Raw genomic sequence first — 22,383 nt, 5'->3', positions numbered from 1 at the left:
ATATGTTTAGTGAAGTACCTGGAGCTACTTGGCAGATGTAGGCATCATCCCAGTTGCAGGGCCCGTTACCCCACTTTGGAGGAACGGTGCGCGTGCAGTAGGCAACGCAGTATCCCTGTCTGTCCGGTTTGCCGCGATCATATGCGTTGAACTCCCCGGGTAGAAGAGTAGTACCGTCGACCCACACAGACCTTCGCTCGTGGATGAGGTACTTCAGGCCAATCCAGCAGTAGCCAAAGCGGCGCTTGTCCAGTTGGTTGCGCAGGTACTTGTTGGTCTCAGCGTCGCGGGGCATGGCGAGGTGGCCGCCTTCGTCACGACAGGCTTCGGCTGCTCCAGCGAAGGTCTTCTTGTTGAAGAAGATCTTGAAGCAGTTTCCACGGAACGCGTTATAGCCCCCAGGACAAGCTGCAACATACCAAACAGCAATTAGTATTACTGAAATGGTTCACATTTCAATATCGATGAAATTTTACATGTATTGCTTATTTGTATGCATCATTCTGTTTTAGTTGTTGTTTTGGATAATGTATCAGAAGAAATTAAAGAGAGAAAAACCAAATGAAATCAAAGAGAATAATCACAAACACAAGTCACATAGGTACACACACATACGCACATGCGCGCACGCACAAATACAGACACAAAGATACATGCGCACACACACACACACGCACACAAACACACACGCACGCATGCACATACACATACGCACACGATCACACTCACACATACATACATACACACACGCACGCACGGACGCACACACACACACAAACACACAGACACAAATACACATACCTTTAACATCTTGGCCCCGGTTATCACAAGGGTACCTACCGGTGCTTGGTGCCAGTGAAGCTGCCGTCTGAGCAGCAACAACTGGGTGGCTGGGTGCAGCTGGTGGCCCGAACGGACCAACAGGCCGCAGTGGGCCAGTGGGACCAGCAGGTCCCTTCGGCCCTCGAGGCCCAGGAGGCCCGGCCTTTCCCCGGCGGCCAGCCGGCCCCACCGATCCCCTTTTACCCGGAGGCCCAGCTAGCCCTGGAGGACCGATAGGGCCGGGGATACCTGGCCCAACTGATCCAGTAGGCCCGCGGCCGTCTTTCCCCGGGCGGCCAGCCGGCCCCACCGGTCCCCTTTTACCCGGAGGCCCAGCTAGCCCTGGAGGACCGATAGGGCCGGGGATACCTGGCCCAACTGATCCAGTAGGCCCGCGGCCGTCTTTCCCCGGGCGGCCAGCCGGCCCCACCGGTCCCCTTTTACCCGGAGGCCCAGCTAGCCCAGGAGGACCGATAGGGCCGGGGATACCTGGCCCACCTGGTCCAGGAGACCCGTCCTTCCCCGGGCGGCCAGCCGTTCCCACGGGCCCCACCTTCCCCGGGGGCCCGGGGGATCCGATACACTTGCATCCACCTTTCTGGCGTTCCGGTGAGCCATGCCCAGTTTTTGAGTTGATCCCTTTTAAACAAAAGTCAAGCCAAAGTTTATTGCACAACGTTTGTAAAACGGGTACAATGTAAGGCAAATTAAACTTATTATGCTTGCAATAAACATAAAAATAAAAGACACATTAAGCAAATAATGTAACAAAAGATATATATATTTAAGGCTATGCAATATTGGAAGAAATACAGTGTAAAATGTAAAACAAATCCAGTATGTTGCGACAGACTACATGCTGATAACATAAATCTTGTACATACTACACTCAGGTTCTATTCTATACAAACAACATTGAGACGCAGTGAGTACCTGTATATGTAGTGTTCTAGTGCATATATATAGATTTATATATACATACACAACAGAATAAATAGTGAAATAAGGGTGATGTCATCGTTTTGATAAGTCTGCATCTGCAGGGTAGCAAACTGATGTTTTAAATATTGATATATCATGCTGCGTACCTTCCAGTTCAATCACACGTGCCTGAAGGTCGCCAAGGTCCCTAAAAAGAGTTGCCATGTGCACTGTGACAACAAAAGAACAATATTGTGACTCAGTGTAAGTCGTGATTGTAAACTTTAGAAGACTATTACGAAATAGATGTCAAATTTGAAAACTGTGCAATGCATTTTAATATACCTGAATCAACCTAGTACTCTGGGGTCAACTTTTTTGTCATAAGATTCCAATAGAAACATTTTATTTATTGATTTAATTATCTATTTATTGAGATTGTAGACAATGTAATACATGGCAAAACCCTGGCAGCTTAGCTAATATTGGGTACCGACACATACATACGTTTACACTTCTCATAGAATACAATTAACTAACTCAAATGGCTAACGTATGCTTCAAATGAAACAACAAGATTGAAACCTTCTTGAAGCATTTCCATTTTAACGCAAACAAACCTACACATATATAGATCCTTCAAAATACAATTTCCATTTCTAGATATGAGCTTGCTTTATTTTTTTAATGTCTATCCTGGAGTTTCCAACCCAAGTGCTTTATTGCCATTTGCCACTGTAAATTTGTTTATCTTTGTCAGTTTAAACACCCATTTTCTATAGGTGATTTTAACTTAGCTATTTGCTAGCATAGACTGTCTTACTTCTGTGCCATGTTCCTTTTTATTGATAAAAGAAAATAAGATCTGTTTTGAAATTTTGGAAGGTTATCTTATCATTCTTTCCTTCCTTCCTTCCTTCCTTCCTTCCTTCCTTCCTTCTTCCTTTCTTCCTTCCTTCCTTCCTTCCTTCCTTCCTTCCTTCCTTCCTTCCTTCTTTCTTTCTTTCTTTCTTTCTTTCTTCCTTCCATCCTTCCTTCCATCCATCCATCCATCCATCCATCCATCCATCCATTCATCATTCATTCATTCATTCATTCATTCATTCATCCATCCTTTCATCCATCCATCCATCCATCCATGCATTCATTCATTCACTCATTCATCGTACTGACCTGCAAAGTACGGTATGAGAAAGAGAAGGGCCAGAACAAGTAGGGCGCTGGAAGTTTGCCAACACCTCTTACACAGCCCCCTTCCTTTAGCTTTCTTGTCAGTAGGTGCATCGTAGGATCCTATATAATCCAAACTGACAACATTAGTACTCCAATTTTCTTACTATATTACATTTGCCACTTTAAAAGGGACAAGCTATGTTTTGTTGGTAATACGATTATTTCATTTTTCTTTTTCTTTTGTAAGTTTTAGTGCCTGACTTATTTTTCTGGTTAAACTTCCATGTTATTAGTCTGGCACACACTACCCATCAAAGAGTTTTCGGAGTGTCTAATATAGCTATCGAAATTCAACAAGGGACTTTTTATAACATATTTTCAGTCCATTTTAGCATTGATAAAGGTCAGATTGTAAAACAAAATCGGCTTAACTGAATGTTTTGCAGCATGTTTGCTTTCGACGCTTTCGACACAAATCGTTAAAATAGGCCAATAAAACATTACATGTATTTATTAAGTGTAAAGGTAAGATTGAAACACCATACTATCGAATAGATCTAAGCCTTAATTTTGTATATGATTAGGTTGCGGCTTGAAGCTAGGACCAAGCTTAAGAATGAAATAACCCGGCGGTAGCCAAGCTGAAAAAAAAGAATAGCCCTTCAGTCACTGAGTGCCCCACAGGACCCAAACAAAAGAACATAAAACAACGACCCGTAAAGTACCCGGTTGGGCACTGGTTGGGAAATGTGACTTAAAGATATATTTTACCTTTTATGGTGTCGTACAAAGGGTTGGTGACGATTTCTGTGTCAGTGCTGCTGCAGTCAGTCTGTGGATGATGTCCGGGCGTAGTCCCTGACGAAACAATTATGTTATGATAATTAGTACAACGGTGTAATCGCGTGGTGAAAATGGTAGCGCATTGGGCTCCGGCCCAAGGAACCCGGGTTCGAATCCAGCCATGTTACCGATCTTTACACGGCTTTACCCACGTCAATCAGGAGAAAATGAGTACCTAGCTTTGGTTAGGGCCGTCCCTCAAATAGGGCGTTAAATGGAGGTCAAGTGTTTGGGGAGAGCCACAACCCACCACACCTTTCGAAAAAGAGTAGGGGAAATCCTTCTGTCTGATTCACTTCAAATGACAAATCACCCGGATGGAGGTCTGACAAACCCCCAGTATCAGCCAGAATCATTCACCCAGACGGGAGACCTGTAAGGGGCGACATAACCGCAACGGTGCTGTAATTATGTCATACCTGTGACGCGAAAACGTTCGATACGGGTGTTCCGGACCGGGCCATAACTTCCGTATCAGACCGGTTCGAAAGGCGTATCACACATGCTCCATTCGAATAAATCGAACTGCCAGTTCGAGCGGGCCGAGTGCGGCGCCATCGAATGTTCGAATACCTGATTCAGACGTTACTGTTGCAACACTTTTTGTTCGAGGGCACCAAATTTGTTCAACTTCTGGCGCAGGGGTTTTCTTAGGTGGGTATTATAACATAAATAAAATACAACACGGTGTATTCCGCATCACCCTCGGTCCCAGCCCTCCCGCGGGTCGGATCACCCTCCTGCCTTCGGCCGTCGGGCGATCCGACCCGCGGTCGGGCTGATACCTCTGGTGATACTACTACTACTGCTACTAGTGCTATGGCACAATTTCCACCGGTACCACGAAAGTGATATAGTCCCGATCGGGTTCCGAAGCCCCAGTTTTTCCCGGTGGATTGCCGGATACCGGGAGGTACATCTCGGTATTTATACGGGTAGGAAATTAATGGCGCTACCCTGGGAGCCAGACAGGACCAGGTAGCTGGCGAGTTTTGTTCTGGGGGAGCCAAGGCAGTTTTGTTTGCCGATCTCACATGCATTAGCGCTCCGGGGAGTTTAAGCCCGAAGGAGTTATCGCTACGGAAAAAAGGCAGGTGGACCTCATCGGGCTTAAACTCCCCCGGGCGCTAATAGGAGATCGGCGGACTGACTGTCTTGGGCCACCGAAAAAACTGTCCTAGCTACCCGATCGCGGCTCCCAGGGAATACTAGAGAGGGCTAACAAAATAAAGCTGATATTGCATACAGGAATTCTGTGATAAACCTCTCCGTAATGCTGCTATAGGAGCTACAAAGTCATACATAACGACAACATTTCGGTAAATAAACAGGAGTGGAGTGATGAAACTTGGCAGGTGGATGTACTTAATCTTTTTTTCTTTTTTTGCTGATATTCCTACTCGCTAAGCTTACAAGGTATCCCAAACAAGACTGTGGCAACTTGTCTCCAGTTACATCATAGTTACATTTACACTCTCGGGGTCAGTGGAACTTTTGCACACACATCAAGATAAAAAGAATCGAAAACAATACTTCTGATGTCGAGGAGGTAATGATACTCACAAAATAATGTAATAGTTAATGGCAAATTTATTTGTATCGATATCGTGCTAGCCTGATTTAATCGCGCTTCTTAGGCCCGTCCTACATTGCCGCCCCTATCCGCGGGGAGGAGGCTACAAGCTCCGGGTAGTGGCGTTTGCGTTACACAGACTAATATCGTGCTTATTATATGCAGACGATATAGTTATATTCTCTGAATCATGCAGATAGAGGTTTTCTAATGCGTGTTCAACAGATTGAGCGCCTTCTGTAGGAAATATGAGAAGTCCAAGTAAACCAACAAAAAAAATTAGTTATGATCTTCAACAAATCTGGCCGCTCCTTCCTAAAAGCAAACATTCTTATTAGGACAAGGCAAATTGGACATACTATTATCCACTTCGTACTGCCATCTGGGCCTGATTATTACATCGTCGGGGAGCTTCTCTTTGGCAAAAAAACAACTTCCATAACTGCAGTTGCTGTAACAAACAGGGGAGGAAAACAAAAAGTGGCATCTCACTGCACTAGGGGCACTGGTGCGGCACTACGGCGTTCGTTCACTGCGGCACTGTTGTGTTATTTCCGCCGATTTTCATAATTTAGATATTGCGTATTCCGTAAAGTATGACTTAGGGCGCGGTCACATACGTCGTGCAATCGTTGCACGATCACTAACGTCGGGCATATTGGAGGACAAAAATGTAGGTCTCCTGCAAAGTTCAACTGTACACTCTACACAATTGGTACACAAAATTCTGTTTTGGATCCAAGTCGGTCGGTGGTTCTAAAATGCTATGGAATCAAAATCGGACGACGATGGCACGGCCTATGTGACCGCGCCTTCAGAAGACAACAAAATACACAAAACGTAAGGATTTTTTTTAAATCTATAAAGTTCTTTGAGTAACCTTTCGAAGAACCCTGCATTGCCGCGACGATGCCCCAAGTGCAGTGAGATACATATAGAATACAACACGGTGTATATTCCGTATCACCTAAGGTATCAGCCCTACCGCGGGTCGGATCGCCCGACGGCCGAAGGCGGGAGGGCTGGTACCGAGGGTGATGCGGAATACACCGTGTTGTATTTTATTAATGTCATACCCACCTGAGAAAAGCCATGTTTTGATGCGAAATGCGCCAGAAGTTGAACAATTTTGGTGCCCTCGAACCAGAAGTGTTGCAACAGCAATGTTCCAACGTCCGAATCAGGTATTCGAATTGACAATCGTGCCGTATTCGGCCCGCTCGAAACAGTTCGATTTACTCGAATGGAGCCTGTGTGATACGCCTTTCGAACCTGTGCGATACGGAAGCGTACGGCCCGGTCCGGAACACCCGTATCGAACGTTTTCGCGTCACAGGTATGACATAAAGGAACGTACACCATACCTCCGCCCTGGCGTGTGTGGGCCTGCTGCTGCCGCCCAGACATGGTGCCTGTTGTCGGTCTTCACACCGTCCTTCCACCAGCAACAAGCTCTGCTGACTGACGCCCAATTTCAGACACAAAGTAGCATATAGTCGACCGAACAAAATTGAAAACAATACTTGAAATGGAGCCGTCATATTCTGAGGTTTCAATACTGTTGGAAGCAGACGAGACGAATTAGATGACGTCGTGAGCGAGGGAGTAAAACCTTTCAATTTTTATATCGCTTTCTTCTTTTGTTTTTGTTTTCTGACAGAAACGGTCGGTAGGTTATTGCCTTAACATTTATGAATACATGTCTGGTCTGGAACTTGATAATATATACTTTTATGAATACATGGCGTGGAAAGCAATGATTTTACCTGTTTGTGTGGCAGAAACAATACAGTTAATCTATAATTTATGTCACTCTCTGTTTGTTTATTTTCCGGATATTTGGGAAGGAGAAGGTCAAGGTCGATTTTTGGCCTCCTGGTGACTGTCCTTTGTACTGCAGCAGCTTTTTGTATCGTTTGTCCTTGACATCCTAATGTATCTTCCTAATCAAAGTACGATGTTGAATACAATTGTGTCTATTGGTATATTAGTGTATTTTACTTTTACACAATTAAACGGTATTCGTTGTATTACTTCGGCCTAAAGGTGGTATCTCACTGCACTTGGGCCCCCGGTGCGGCACTACGGGGTTCGAAAACGAATTTCAGAGATTAAGAACGAATTCTCTAACGTTTTTTTTTTTTGCATTCTGTTGTCTTACTTTTACGTATTACTCAATATCTGATTTATACAAAATTCGGCGAAAATAACACATATCAGTGCCGTAGTGAACGAATCCCGCAGTGCCGCACTGGTGCCGCAAGTGCAGTGAGATGCCACATTAAGTCTTAAATGGAAACCTTACCGACCCTTATTTTCGGGAAATGCGACATATATTTTCCCAGGCCTTACTTTTTTTGCCATTTATAGGCTGTTATTCAAGTTGTACATAGATGATGGTGGGTCGTTATGAAGAATGATTATTCGCAAGTGGTCAAAGTTGTAGTCACTAAGCTTGTTTTCTACATGAGGTGTTTTCGTAAACATCATATCGACTAGAGTAATATATATATATCTTTATGTATTAGTACCTACCAGACAGATTGTACATGTGTTGTGATGTTTTTAGAGAAACTATAACAGTTTCAGGTGTCTTTAGACTTTTAGAGCCAGCTTTTATTTTTCGAGGAATCTAATTAAATCTAGACACGTCGATTGTGGCGTCGGGCGTGGCGTAACTGGTAGAGCGTTCGGCTCGGAACCTAGAGGTTCTGAGTTCGATCCCCGCCGTGCCACGCCCCGACGTTGTGCCCTTGGGAAAGGCACTTTACACGACCTTCCTCACTTCACTCAGGTGTAAAAATGGGTACCTTCTGTCTGTACCGTATATGTGGCACTGTTAATATAAGTTACCAAAACTTGAGTGCAGTGCCACATTGTCCCAGTCTGTACAAAAAGCAAAATAGAAAAAAAAATCTAGACACGTGCCGATAACACAGGGTGACAAGAAAAAAAAGCAAATTTATAAAAAAAATGTTATCAAGACAATGTAATGTAGAATGTGGGCGTGATTGAAACAAGTAATGAATACATTTTAGAAACGTGAGACTGGTTGATGAGTTTTTTAAACAAAAGCAATTTTGTGTAAGGAGACTTGATTTGAACTAAAAAAAATAGACGCTTACTACGCATGCCAATATAATATACAAGCTGAAAGAAAACTTTCATAAAAACTTCGTCAGATTGGTCAATTGTTTGGAGCCAATTTTATTCATATTTGAAACCATACAACATAGTTAACATATTGGCTGCTCAGTAAACTTAGTGACTGTGCAAAAATGGACTCCAACTCATGATTCTGATTAGATCAACTTGAGAGTTGGTCATTCAGAATTTTAATTACCTACACAAAAAGTGGACTTTCCCAAAATTTCGACGGTCCGGCTCCAGTCTTTGTCAAGAATGGGCAATCCACTGCTTCTGTGGCGTCACGTGACACGGTGAACAGTGGATCATAAGTTACGGGAAATCTATGGAACCCACCATCTTTGTTTCAGACTTCCTGCTACTTATGATCCACTAATCACTGAGTCATGTGTACGTTCTATCTTATGTGACATCAAAGAAGAAGTGGATTTTACATTCCTTGACAAAGACTGGAGCTGATCAGTTGAAACTTTGGGTCCGTTTTTTTGTGTGTTGGATATAACAATTCAACTTTTTTTCATAATAACTACCAACAAAGATGAGCTTTCAAGTACTATGGTCATTTAGAGTCTTGAACAAAACAATAATGAAATAAATGACATCTCTAGAATAGACATCAAATAAAGCATAGTAATAACTGTACATATCAATTACATTGTTTACAAGTACGATGCTCACCAAGGCTGTATGCACGTTTTCAAATCTAAAACAAGACAACTTAATCACAGAGGATGATTTTACGTTCCCGCTTAGAATATATACGTCTTAAAGTGATTGTCTTGTATTCAATATGTTGGCCATACCATACAATGCATATTCACATTAATCTACTACGTTTCATCCATACTCAATTTAAGGTCTTCAATGTGTTTTCCACAATGATAATCTGTTTTCAGCGAAGACACCGTGCATCAAGACATTTCCATTGTTTACAAATATACAAATTGGTCACAATAAATGGTGTGGTAGACAAAATATGTAGTAGAAACCATTTGTACAAATTCCATATAAAACAGTGCTTCTTGTATGTGCAGGATAGAATTCAGAACTTTACATTGACCATTGGCAACATCTATGAACATTTTTGACGTTTTGCCATTATAATGGCAACAACATATTAACAAGATACAACTTCTTGAGTTTCTTTAGTAAGTAACATTTATTCCTTATTGCCTTCTGAAAGCACATCATCTGATGTCACAAGAACATAGCTTTACTCAATTAGCTTCTAGCAACCCTTCAAATTTTCGTGTCGCTAAAAGCTTCATAGCTAACATCCCTTAGTCAGAAGTGGTGGGTGCCGGTACAGAAAATTCAGGTACAGGTACGGTCCGGGTCAACATGATCAGGTTCAGGTTCGGACCTGAACCTGGACCTATTTGTGAATGGGCAATACTCAAAACAATGGTCAATTTCGCTACAAAGGAATCTGTTTTGGTGTCTATCTTCACAAAGACAACGCTAACTGTCTATTTAAGTTTGACTGTAGAAACTTGATGAAAATGACCATCAACTCTCCTCTTCTTCGCTCTTGGTATTTTCCTGGGCCATTAAGTCTCGAGACACGTGAACGAATGCCACTGTAGTGTAGGTATACTCTGTTCATTGTCTAATTGTTCAAACATCCGGTCCACTGAATTTTTCAGGTCCTTTTCACGACAACGAGAGGTAGAAAAATACAGCCCAAAGAACATATGTTACATGACTAGGACATACTCATTTATCGACCATCATTATTGATTTTGGTACCTTCAGGCTCCCAGAAAAATTAATTTTTTGTTACTGCTGTAAATTTTAAGACAAACTCTATATCAACAAATATTTTGTGTCATATTAACACATATGACAGCAGCTAAACGTTTGTGGCATTTGAATTTGATTTTCAATACGCCAAATACCAACACAAATGACATTTTCCACATCTGAAAATAAAGTTAAGATTATTGACTTCTTTTAACATAATTTAACCACAATTTCTTTTCATCATCGGTGTCCATAGTATCTTCGTCACTTCTGTGTTTGAAAACGTCATCAACTGTTGATGAATATTTCCTATTTGTTTTATAGGTATTGGGTTCCCAAGATATACGTCGATAAAATGCTTAAACTACTGCATTTCTCATCTCTTTAATGTATACATATGTATACAACGGTAATAATATAAAAATGGCGGCTGTCTTACAGCCTAGAAGCACTGATGTATGGCGGTCATGATGGCGATTTCCTCACAGAATTTTACCAGCCCTGTTCCCTGTTCTTTGTCGAGCTTTTCGCAAGTGGCGTTCCTTCTCTTGTGGGTCTTTAAGAACTGATCTAAGACGACGTCTCCGAGCTCTTCCTTTCTCTCCTCATAAGGTCGAAGGTCAGGATCAAAGTCGTCGTCATCGAGGTCAAAGGTGAACGAGGATAAGTAACCTGATCCCCTCAGTGAAGAAACGACTGGCCCCCCGCGACGCCGTGGGGAGGATTTGTTACGATGGGGTGAAAGGCCACTGCTGACGTCACACTTGACCCCGATGGGAGGGAGGCACGGCTTAGCTGGATACCTGAGAAAGGTGAAAAAAATACAGTCAAATTTAAGGAAGCTCATCTGTGTTCTTAGTAGTGGTGCGTACCTAAAGCCCGGACTTGGAATTGGACCTAAAAATGTTTTAGGTCCAAGTCCAAAAAAAACTAAATGTCCGGAGCCAAGTCCAGACTTGCAAAAAGCAATCTGTCACTTACATTCCTTTTTTTTGTTCTAAACCATCTAAAATCCATAGACAGTGAAATTTGCACTGGAAAAAGACAAAAAACAGTTCGTGTTTACACTGGCTGTCTATCATTTTCATGTATTTTTCACATTGCATTTCAATTCATGCTAACATGCTATTTTATATGCACCACCACCCCTCCCCCTCAAAAAATGCACATAATATATGCGATGATGGGTTCAGGTCCGGACTTTAAGTCCGGACCTGAACCTGAACTGCTGGACCTGAATCCGGACCTGAACCTGAAATTGAGTTTAGGTACGCACCACTAGTTGTTAGTAATCATAATGCAATGCTAAACTGTCTTCCTTCACACTGATTAAATTCACCGACCACTGTCGCCTTCTTCAGGATGGATATTAACGACCAATTACATCAGAACGTAAACTGCGAGTGGGTTTATATAATAACACGTGATCTTGAGGATACGCGATGTCAGAAATCGATCATATACACCAGGGAAGTCCAGACATCACTGTACAGAGACGGATGGCTTTATAAACTTCCTCGCACGTTAACGTTTTCACCACTTGCTGACGCCGTAGATCCGAATGACACGTATTGCACTTAAACATAGTTAGCATAACGTAACGTAACAGCTAGCAGTAAACACCAATAGGTCCTTGGAAAACAGCTATTACTTTTTGACCTTGAATGACATTGAAGCATCTTTGGCGAAAGTCGTATTTCTAATCTTCAAGTTGTTGAATGACTGTTTCTTGGTTTATGCATTAAAAACTTTCAGACTAGTGGTCTTGATGCAAAACATTAACTTGCATCAAGGAGCCTTGCGTATCTTGTTAAAATATGCAATACCTGAGAGATTCCAGTAGGGGGAGCTCCTCGTTGGTGCTCCTAGGGTAAGACAGGGACCTGTGTTTGCGGTCTTCGATGTTGTTGAGGCTCTTCCTGAGGCGCTGCAGGCGGAAATACTTGTTGGCTCGAGGCATGTACAGTCCTAGGAGAAAAAATTGTCGTTACCTTGTTTAGTTATCCTACTTAGCATATTTTGACAAAAACACCCCTGCAGTTCTAGACCAACCCGTTAAGGGACCCAAGCATACACCACGTATTCCTTACGTTACAAGTTATCTGTCACCAAAAAGTCAAGACCATAGCATGTTCAGGTCAAAAGAGACAAAGAACGGAATTTCTGCTGCAGTACCAGGGTCACATACCAGGTGGCCCAAAATTATGATTGACTTTTGTTTTCCCAACACCTACCCACATACTAAATATCATGGCAATCAATTCAGAGGTTCTTGAGTTATGCTGACTTAAAAAATAAGAACAGAAAAACAAACACACCCAAAACTATGTCTCCATTTTTTATGGAGATGATAGCTATCAATTTCTGTCAACTACTTTTAACAGCGTTTTGATCAACTCGGAACACAATGACGAAAAAGGATGGCCCAATCTATTTGGGCCCTGTGCAACCTTGTACAGTGTTCCCAATTATATTTGACGGCATTGGCGCCATTTACCATTGCAAGAATAGAAGAAAAAAAACGCAGAAAATGGCGTGGCACTTAGCAATGCTGTCATTCGTACTTAACTTATGTATAAATTATGCCGTGAGCAATTCGATTCTTGATGTGATGACTATTTTTCTTACAATCACTTTGGGGAAATTGTCATAAACTGATTAGCATTCTACAACGTTAGAACATAGATATTGTGAAGCGATATGAACAGAATAGTAAACTGTATTTTATATATTTCAGGGGGCCGTTCAATTTTACAGAAAACTATTCATTCTACAACATTAGATCTCTTTTCTATACCTTTGTCTTTACTGATTGGTTGTTTTCGACTTATACTTTTATGCCTTTTAAGCTGAGCTAGGAATATCATATTTCAGAAACGAAATGTTACAAGTCGTTAGCATTAAATGTTTGCCGCCAACATTAACGTGAGTTGCCCTTAAGGAGTCTTGTGAATCCTCTTTAAATCTATGCTACGTCTATCATTAGCATCTACATGTAGGCTGCATTCTATACTTAGCCTTGCTATCTTTGAAGATGGTATTCAACACTTCCTGACCTAAATACTTCAAAACCTTCAAGAAGTTATTTCCGTTTAGCTACTTCCGTCTTGGACCTAGTTATTGCTCGAGGTGTTCTAAATTTAGTATAGAGTAACGTGTTCTTCAAGAAAAGAAACTAATAACTGATATCAAGACTGACTTCAGATAAGTGTTTTAAGGCAATTTTTGTGTTCCCTTCTTTTTTGTTCTATCATGCTCATATTCGGCCATTTTAAGTTTTTAACTTTTATGGAATTGCAATAAGGATCATCAGAACCACCAAAAAACGGATTTGATAATCATCTTGATTCTTAAGAGTTAACTGGATACTTATTTTTCTACCTGGTTCTCCGTTCCCTTCATGATTTTCCACTTCTTGGTCGGATAAGGCATCATGGGAAGGATGATTGTCCTGGGAACGAGCATTTTCCTGGGAACAAGGTGCAACTCTTCTGTCCGACTTTTTGACCGATGTCCTCCTGGATTGGCGCTTACAGGGGCTATGTCCTGTAGAGTTGACCCTCGGTCTGTAGTCCAGCTGTTCCATAATGGCGTTCGAATGACCGTCATCCCTCGCGCGTCTACCCTTGCCGCCGCCATCTTTGTCTTCCCTCTGACGCACGACCAACTTGGTCTCGTTTTCGTTGAAGGTCAGCCTCGTTTTCAACGGGCTTCTACTACTTATCGTTCGTCTCGGAGACTCCGACCTGTCTCGGCGGCTGACTTTGTCGGGTTTTAGTGGAGGTAGCTTGATGGGCCCTCTCGGAAGTCTGGGATCCTTCCTGGTGAAACGAGTAATTGTTTCGTACTCGTCACTATCTACTGAATGATGACGTAGCCTTGTTAGTGGAGGTAGCCTTGGAGAGAACATGGTGGTCGCAAAGTTGGCACAATTATTCCTCTTCCTTTTTAGATAATTAATGTCTATGCATTTACTCCCTTTCGCTTGACGCAAAGGGAGGACCAAATTCGACCATTTTCGGAATTTATCTATACCTTTCAAAGCTATATCTCAAAGTATTTCATGGCATCTTGAGAAATATAGAATTTCATCTTCTAAAGATATTTGTAAATTTTGCTACTATTTTTGGCACCAAACCATTAAAGTCGGGGATGTCAACAGTGTATTCGTCCTTTTCTGTGGAAATTTACGCTGATTATGACCAAAAAAAGTATTTTTCCAACGCAGGGAAGATGTCCGCGTTAAGAATGAGACCTGCAATTTGATTGGGCAAAAGGTCGTCACAATTGATCCTGATGCCGTAAACTAGCAGTTGATTGGCTAGCGAGTTTCCGTCAGTTCTATTTATTTCAGAGATAGTCCAGGTGATTGGACGAAAGCCAGTCTCCAGCTGATTGGACGACAGACTGCCAATGAAAATCGTCTCGGTCAGGATTGCTGACGAGTGGACGGAACTGCCTCCATTCTGTTGAAACAGTCATGGTATAGTTGTAAACAACAAGCCTCTGATGCTCTGCTGTTTGTTATTCTTTTCCTGTAGGCCTGAAAAAGGTGCAAAACGTATGTTATTGTATGCCTGAGTAAAGAGAGAGAGACAGAGAGTGAGAGAGAGAGAGAGAGAGAGAGAGAGAGGGGAAAAGAGAAAGAGAGAGAGGCAGACAGACAGACAGACGGACAGAGTGAGTGAGTGAGTGAGTGAGTGAGATAGAGAGAGAGAAAGAAAGAGAGAGAATAAAAGAGTGCGAGAGAGAGAAAGAGAGAGAATAAAAGAGTGCGAGAGAGAGAAAGAGAGAGAATAAAAGAGTGCGAGAGACTACAATTGTCATATACGTAAAACAGGACCGCTGACGTTAGAAATTTTAATGTCCTATTTGTTGCATTTCGAAGTAAAATCTAAAATAAATAGATATTAATACTAGTATACTGAGTGACAACAATGTACCTCGTTAAGGTTTTGGAAGATAGGCAACCCGGCAAAAATGACTTCCTTTGGAACCGCGTCATACGCGATTTAGAAGTTTACAAAATAGAAAAATCTGAATATTCAGGCACAAGCTTTGGTCACGTTACACCGCACGTTATCTAGAATCAATGAGAACTGCGTGGAAATACCAAGGCCGGCACCACATGAAGAAATCGTTTACTTGTCGGGGACATCTATCAAAGATTGTAAATTGGAATTATCAAGCTTTGTCATCTCTTTTTAGAATTTTATCTCGCTTCCGGCTTCTCATTACAGGCATTGTAATTGCTTTTCGTTATCAAACGTTTGCTTGGGTTCATAAACAAGTTTCATTTTGCATCTTGATATATCTACTTACATGTTTCCATAAATTTTGAACCAGCAACACTACATACAAATACATTTTCGCCAATAATAAGCGGCTTGGTGGCTCAAACTGTCGTAAAGTGTTACATCTCGAGGAGTCGTAAAATGATAAGAAGTGTTGAGAAGTGTCGTAAAATAACCCTACTTTAGACCATTCATTTTGCGGTTGAATTGAATAGTCTGTCATCATAAAATAGTCGGGCTGATTTTGGGGAATTCGGAGCCTATGATTTACGGTAAAATATCAGTCAAAAAAAGACATAAAAAGATTTGGGGTTAGAAATGTCTCTATACTTCTTCGTAACTGTTTTTCCAGCTTGTAAAACCGTTAAATTTAAATCTAAGCCCAACGCCAATGAAAATGATTTTTTACCGGTGCTTTGGCCCTTCATGCAGCACACTCGTGTATAAAAAAACAAGTCACTAAAAAGCTTATATGCCGACAAAGCGACTGGCAGTAGTCGATAGGAGTGTTTATGCTTTTAGCACAGTAAACGAACTCCTTTAATTTTGATTTTAACTTAAGTGGATCAGGGGATTGATCAAAAGCTTGTTGGCTCATAAGCGCTATACTTTGTTTCCAGAAAAAGGGTTTGCAATCTCTACAAAATCGTTTCATAATATCAACACAGACGTCCATGACATTCACAGCGCAATTAAGAAATTAACAGTCTTAATCTTTGTGTATATACCGAGAAACATCAATTACATTGTACTACACTTTCAACATAGATTTTGATGGTGCCACTATAAATTCTATTGGCTAACATAGCTGTATATTACAGGTACGCTGTCTCAACTCTTTTCATTGCCATGCCTGCCGACGAAAAAGGACATGTACAAATATCGATATTATGAAACGTATATAATAGTCCACGTTGTATCTTTCCTCTATTAAAACATAAATCTACAGCAAAATCAATGTGAGTCCAGACGTTACACCCGATACTACAAGCATGTGGCTTATCAGATTCAAGCATGTGATTATGGTTATCCTCAAGGTGACTGACCCGATTCCTAACGTGACACGTGGCAATACAAGTACGAACACGTGGTAACATCAACATCTGGGTCGTCACACAACAGAAAAATCAATCGGCCGACGAGTTTACAAGCTCCAAGTGACATTTTCGGTACTAATGCATCCTGTTCTTTCCACAATTGCGCGATATTTTAGAAATGTGCCAATGTTTCTAAGCCCCTGAAACCCAATAGACTTTCAGGCGAAAAATACACTCAAATGACTATCGAACCTCTGCCGATCAACAAATGCACCCGAAGCTAAAATCTCGCCGCCAATGTGACTAATTAATCAAATCAAGTACACCCGAAAGACAGCGCAAACATCTTAGGAAAGTAGCCCTGAACTCTATTGAATCAAGGATGATAGTATCAAATATAACTTTCCCTAGATTTACACTAACGCAAAAATTATCTTCTCGATTAATCCAGTCATTCTACTGTAAATATCAGAGTTCTATGACCCAATAGGACATTGCGTTGGAGATCACCAAAGCTACGAACACTCCAAAAATCACCAACATTTCTTTATACATCACTTAGTGGTGTACACTGTTACAAAGGTCTGTGCCTAAAACGCCCCCTGTATTTTCAATGAAGCTGCAAGGAGGCACAAAATTCTGTCTTTCCTTTCCGACCACTAGAGCTATCAAGCAAACAAATATTTTGCGTATCATGTCCAGAACAAGAGATAGAAAAACTAGAAATCCTACTTTAGCAGCAAGAAATGTGGGTGAATTTTATGCATTTTGAACCGGGTTCAAATCCGAGGTGGTCACAATCTTTTTACCTCCATGAAATGTCATGGAGGTTATATTTTACCCCGCGTTTGTCTGTCTGTGTGTGTGACTGTGTGTGTGTCTGTGTGTAAACAACATAACTCAAGAACGGCTGGGTGAATTGGTTTCATACTCGGTGTGTTGTTAGTGTGTGATGAAAGCTGGAAATGATTAGATTTTGGACCCCCTAGCGACTTCCCATGGTACTGCAGCGCAACTTCCGGTTTTGCTATCTCGGTGTTCTGAACATGCTATGGTCACGATTTTAATGTGTAAGATAGCTCTTGTGCTCAGGAAGAAGTGACATAAGTTTGGGCCCCCTAGCGGCTAGTTTTGGGAAAGCAGGGGCATTTTTGTCAAAAACTTCTGACGAGGATAACTCAAGAAGGGAACAACGGATTTTCATGATTTTTGGTATGTAGGTACCTTAGACAATGTTGTACAAGATAAGATACTTATTATGCAAAATAGGCGTACATTTGCATAATAAATGAGGATATTCTATCATAGCAGTTTTTTCGATGTATCTCTTGTCCCGGACGTGATATGGTCGTGACATTTGGGTGGTAGATAGCTTTTATCGTCATGACATAGTGGGGCAAGTTTCAGCCCCCTAACATGTAATTTTGGAACTGCAGGGGCGTTTTTGTCAAGACACTCCAAAGAGGATAACTGCAGAAGGGATTGACGGATTGGCATCGTATTAGGTATGCAGGTACCTTAGGCAAAGATGTTCATAATGATATACATGTTATGCAAGTGAGGACTTAATTTGCATAATTAATGAGGAAATTGTGTAATTCCATGTTTCCAATAACTGGACTTCAATAAATGTAACACATGTTAATTATGATAGGTGGAATGTAAGCAGATACCAAATATGGTAATGAGGAACTTATTTGCATAATTTATGTAAAGATTGCAAAACCGCTTTATGATTAATAATGGGAATTTTATAATTGACATGTGTTCGCCTGTCAATGATGAACAACACCATGCATAAATTATGTTAATGTAGTAGTCAATTGCATGAAATTTCCAAAAGCTCTAAATTTTCATGGAGGTATGAGGTCGCCGAACTCTAGTTTAAAATAATTTTTATCATATATATCACAATACTTTCGTACATTTTAAAGTAAAAAATGTGTATTTTTAATACTATTTTGCTTCTTGACAGCTCCCTTAAAAGTTACGATATGGTATCGACCATATCGTCGGCGACATGCCCGATTATGATACGGCATCGACCGTTTACAAGACGGACACCGCGCCGGCTTAATCTTCTAGCAAACCAGACTGTCTATTTGGCCAATTCTTAATGTTGTATCTCACTGCACTTGGGGCAATGGTGCGGCACTGCGGGGTTCGTTCACTGCGGTACTGCTGTGTTACTTTCACCGTTTTTTCTCATAATTTAGATATTGCATAATACACAAAAGTGAAAGACAACAAAATACACATACATGTAAGAAAATTCGCTCTTTGCCTCTGAAATTCGTTGAGTATCTTTCGAACCCCGCAGTGCCGCACCGGTGTCCCAAGTGCAGTGAGGTACCACCTTTACTATTTGTTTCCAACAACCCGACATGCCCGGTAAATACTGCACCATTGAGTATTGTGTTTCCAATTAGAAAGAACATGCTAAATCAAACCAATTAAGGTATAATGAAAAAAAAAACATTTCAATGAATTAGACACTATAAATTGATACCTATTGCTACATTAATGAAGGTCAAACATTCGGGTAAAAAAACGCAAAATAGAAGGTAACCAAAAACAGGATATGATTTTAGATATCATATTATCCATTTTCTTCATCCCCCGCTTTTTGACGCAGGCATACCACAGTTACTTCTTTCATCACTTCTTTTATAAATATTTTGTAAAATAAACATTTGCAAGTCCGATCCCAAACGCTTTAAGTATCAACACCTTCTACAGATTCTTAAGAACATACGGTACCTTATAAATATCTTGAAGACATCCGCACGGCTTGCTCCTTATCATCTATAAGCGCTACTAGGAATCTCAGTCGAGGTGGCTAGTATGACGTGACGTCAGCGTTGCCATGACTACGTAACGAACTAGAAAGGGGGACGCACCTGCTTTGTCAGTTGGTGGTGTTTGCTGGCAGATAATCTCATTAGGCAACAGTAGGTAAATTCTGTGGATGACACTGATTTAAATCAAATTTTAGTCTCACGGCGTTGGCAAATTTGACCACCGCTGTGAGAGCGCCGTGGAATCGCCAAGGTCACCATGAGAGCGCGGTAAGAGCGCGGCGAGAGCTCGGTGGGAGTGCCGTAAGAAATTTCGTTCTTTATCTCTGAAATCCGTTAAGTTATCTTTCGAATCTTTGACCGCCCGTTGAAGTTGCTGAAATTTGAGTTTTTCGTCGTTGAGAGCGCGCTGGGGTCGCCGGAGACATTTCATTAAAGCGGCTTTTTCTGGCGTCGCGGCGCTCTCATGGCGATGAGGCAAATTTGCCATCGCAGCGCCAAGAGCGCCGTGAGAGCGCCGTCAAGTGGAATGTCCACTTAAAGAAAACAACAAGACGTTTTGCTTTCCTCTTTAGATGGTCAACATAACAACGAAATGCTGAAAATGGGAAAATATGTCGTGTGGTAACTTTGAGTATCTAGTTGTAGGAGTGAAAGTGTAGTATGGTAGCCCTGAGTGAAATCGTACAGGTGAAACTAGTCATATACTAGTAGTTATAAAAATAAAACAAGAATATACTTTAGAGTAGTATCCTTGAGTGCTTGGAAAGTGATAATAGGCTAATACCAAAGTGTCACTGTCTGTACTTGTATCTGTATCTATATAGCCGGTATAACCGCCCTTCGTCGTAACACACCAACTTGAATACAGGAAATGAAGTTTTATGTTAACATGATTTTTTCAGTGCTTCTATTCTGGTTCCAACGTTAATGGTCTCATTTGAAAAATATGGCATATTTTAAGGCATCTTCCTTTCTAGCGCCCTTGTGTCTTATTTCGAATCTGCATACCATGTCATCCATAGAATTTACATGCTGCGGCCCTAATTAATATAATAGGATGTTTTAATGTGTAGATACGACCCCGGGAGTTATACGAATCAAAAGTATGCTAGAGCCGTGACGGTTATTTTGAATGATTGTGAATTGCAAAAGCATACAGCATTCAATAGAATGATTATTATGAACAGAAAAACAGTTACAACCCTCAAATTGCTTACTGGAATATTGATTTCAGCAATTACGTCTTAAATGGATATTCAAGTTTTACCATAAGGAACGATGAAACCTTAACTCAAATTAATATTCAATCTATAGACCGCATTTTCATTTTTATTGATTATGGGCATTTTACCTGAAGCTTGAGTTTGCAAAGTTGCCGTGAGATAGAAGAAAAATGTTGTGATTGCAAAACCACCGTTAAATGAGCACAACCGTATATGGGAAAAATAACACCGCAAAAATTTTCTGTTGTTTTTAAATTTTCCACGGATATTCAAAGTCTATTTGGGAAGATAACTGTGTAAAATACATACAAAACATTTTCCCTGATTTAACTGCTTTTAACTTGTGCCATTTCAAAAATGCACCACATGAGCCTTTACTCTGGGACTATGAGTTACCCAATACCCATTGGTCATTACTGGCAACACTAGCGAGCGGCTTTTATACGAAAATAGGTCTTCCTATCAGATAAAACGACGAAAGTGTCACCCATTTATCTAACTATGTCAATATGGCGTCTATTTACAAAGATCGACTTTCTTTAAACCATAACAAATCCATTAGACCTAACTTACGATAAAATACGTAAAAGGAATATAATCCACCAAAATATCTCCTATATTAGAAAACGGAGTCTGAAATGAATATTTAGCCCAAGCTTCAAAATCTGGTGACATGAAGAAAAGAAAATCTCAGCAACCAAAAGAACGAAAAAAGAAAAGAAAATCTCAGCAAGCAGAATAAAGTATTTTGGCTGCTGATGAAGTATGGTTCGCGAAGAATATTATCTGCCCAGATATATCTTCTTATTTTTTTGGTACCATCATAACAAACTTACATCACGACTAAGCCTTGAAACCCCCGAGAAAGATGTTAAGGAAAATGAATTAATCTTCCTTTACGAAGACTGTTTTTGCTCAAATATTCCTCCTCATTTCTTACATGACAGAATGCTATATGACTTTTGATTGAACTTTATTGCACAACATTTGTACATGGTACAATTGTAAGGCAACAGTAACAAGTCAATTAATACAATGATACTCGTCTAAGTTCTAAAACTGCATACAAATATAGTATAGAAATGTGAACATAAATGGCGTATTGACATAGTGTAATATGCAAGTTTAACAAGTTGGTCCGTTACTGTACAATAGATTCTCTCTTTTTTTGAGCATTACAAATGTATTGGCCTAAATACGACGATATGTAGTCTGGACATGACATAAGTAGATTGAAAGTACATGTGTTTGTCTTTGGTAAAGGTGTGCTAGATTTACTTGTGATCATATCCATTAATTTTTGTCTATCTACGCTATACGTAGGGCATGTCATTAGAAAATGATACTCATCTTCAACACCATCTTTACACGAAGGGCATTGCCTCTGGTTGGCTGGTATATTACGGTACCGACCTCTTTCTATTTCCAAGTCCCGATTCGTTTTTGTAACCCTCTTGGAGTACGAAGATGAATTTTCACATGTGCAAATCAAAATTCTTAGTGGCGAATACAGTTTTTCAAAACATTTCCAAACATTCTAAGATAACAGCATATTAAACTTATATCACTGTTTATTCTTGAAGACTTTGTGGAATACGTAAAATGAATCTCCGTTGCTTCCATGATTCCATGGCTACGTACCTTAACTGCAATTTTGCAAATATTCTGTCCTAAATTGCTCTTTTCAGATGGTTTACAAAGAAGGAATGTAAAATGATGGACCCTTGATGAGGTATCTGTTGCTTGTTACCGCTAGTATTGTCTTCTTTCGGGCCGGCAGCCAACGAAACCTTTCTGTACGTAGTC

At 40.8% G+C, this 22,383-nt stretch overlaps 2 protein-coding genes across 2 annotated transcripts; both read right to left on the bottom strand.

Annotated features, from left to right (window-relative positions):
- Positions 1–213: 213 nt before the first annotated feature.
- On the bottom strand, positions 214–6,739 carry LOC118404914 (collagen alpha-4(IV) chain-like). Its single transcript, XM_035804297.1, has 4 exons — positions 6,697–6,739; positions 1,911–1,973; positions 1,013–1,461; positions 214–408 (listed from the first exon to the last, which is right to left on the bottom strand). Exons 1-4 carry the CDS (start codon positions 6,737–6,739, stop codon positions 214–216), a joined length of 750 nt encoding a protein of 249 aa, XP_035660190.1.
- Positions 6,740–9,858: 3,119 nt separating this feature from the next.
- LOC118405023 lies at positions 9,859–14,468 on the bottom strand. Its single transcript, XM_035804422.1, has 3 exons — positions 13,604–14,468; positions 12,049–12,190; positions 9,859–11,025 (listed from the first exon to the last, which is right to left on the bottom strand). The coding sequence occupies exons 1-3, from the start codon at positions 14,130–14,132 to the stop codon at positions 10,665–10,667; spliced, it is 1,032 nt and encodes a 343-aa protein (XP_035660315.1). The 5' UTR covers positions 14,133–14,468; the 3' UTR covers positions 9,859–10,664.
- Positions 14,469–22,383: the final 7,915 nt, after the last annotated feature.

Source organism: Branchiostoma floridae, chromosome 17 (assembly GCF_000003815.2).
Source record: "Branchiostoma floridae strain S238N-H82 chromosome 17, Bfl_VNyyK, whole genome shotgun sequence".
In the NCBI taxonomy this organism is placed as follows: domain Eukaryota; kingdom Metazoa; phylum Chordata; class Leptocardii; order Amphioxiformes; family Branchiostomatidae; genus Branchiostoma; species Branchiostoma floridae.
Note: the sequence above shows the minus strand (reverse complement) of the source record. Positions and strands in the feature narration are given on the sequence as shown.

Coding starts and splice junctions, on each gene's coding strand:
- LOC118404914 (XM_035804297.1), bottom strand. CDS start 6,739: ATGTCTGGGCGGCAGCAGCAGGCCCACACACGCCAGGGCGGAG. Junction 1,974..6,696: donor CCACACACGCCAGGGCGGAG/GTATGGTGTACG, acceptor TTGTTGTCACAG/TGCACATGGCAACTCTTTTT. Junction 1,462..1,910: donor ACGTGTGATTGAACTGGAAG/GTACGCAGCATG, acceptor TTTGTTTAAAAG/GGATCAACTCAAAAACTGGG.
- LOC118405023 (XM_035804422.1), bottom strand. CDS start 14,132: ATGTTCTCTCCAAGGCTACCTCCACTAACAAGGCTACGTCATCATTCA. Junction 12,191..13,603: donor TGAAGGGAACGGAGAACCAG/GTAGAAAAATAA, acceptor TTTTTCTCCTAG/GACTGTACATGCCTCGAGCC. Junction 11,026..12,048: donor CCCCTACTGGAATCTCTCAG/GTATTGCATATT, acceptor CACCTTTCTCAG/GTATCCAGCTAAGCCGTGCC.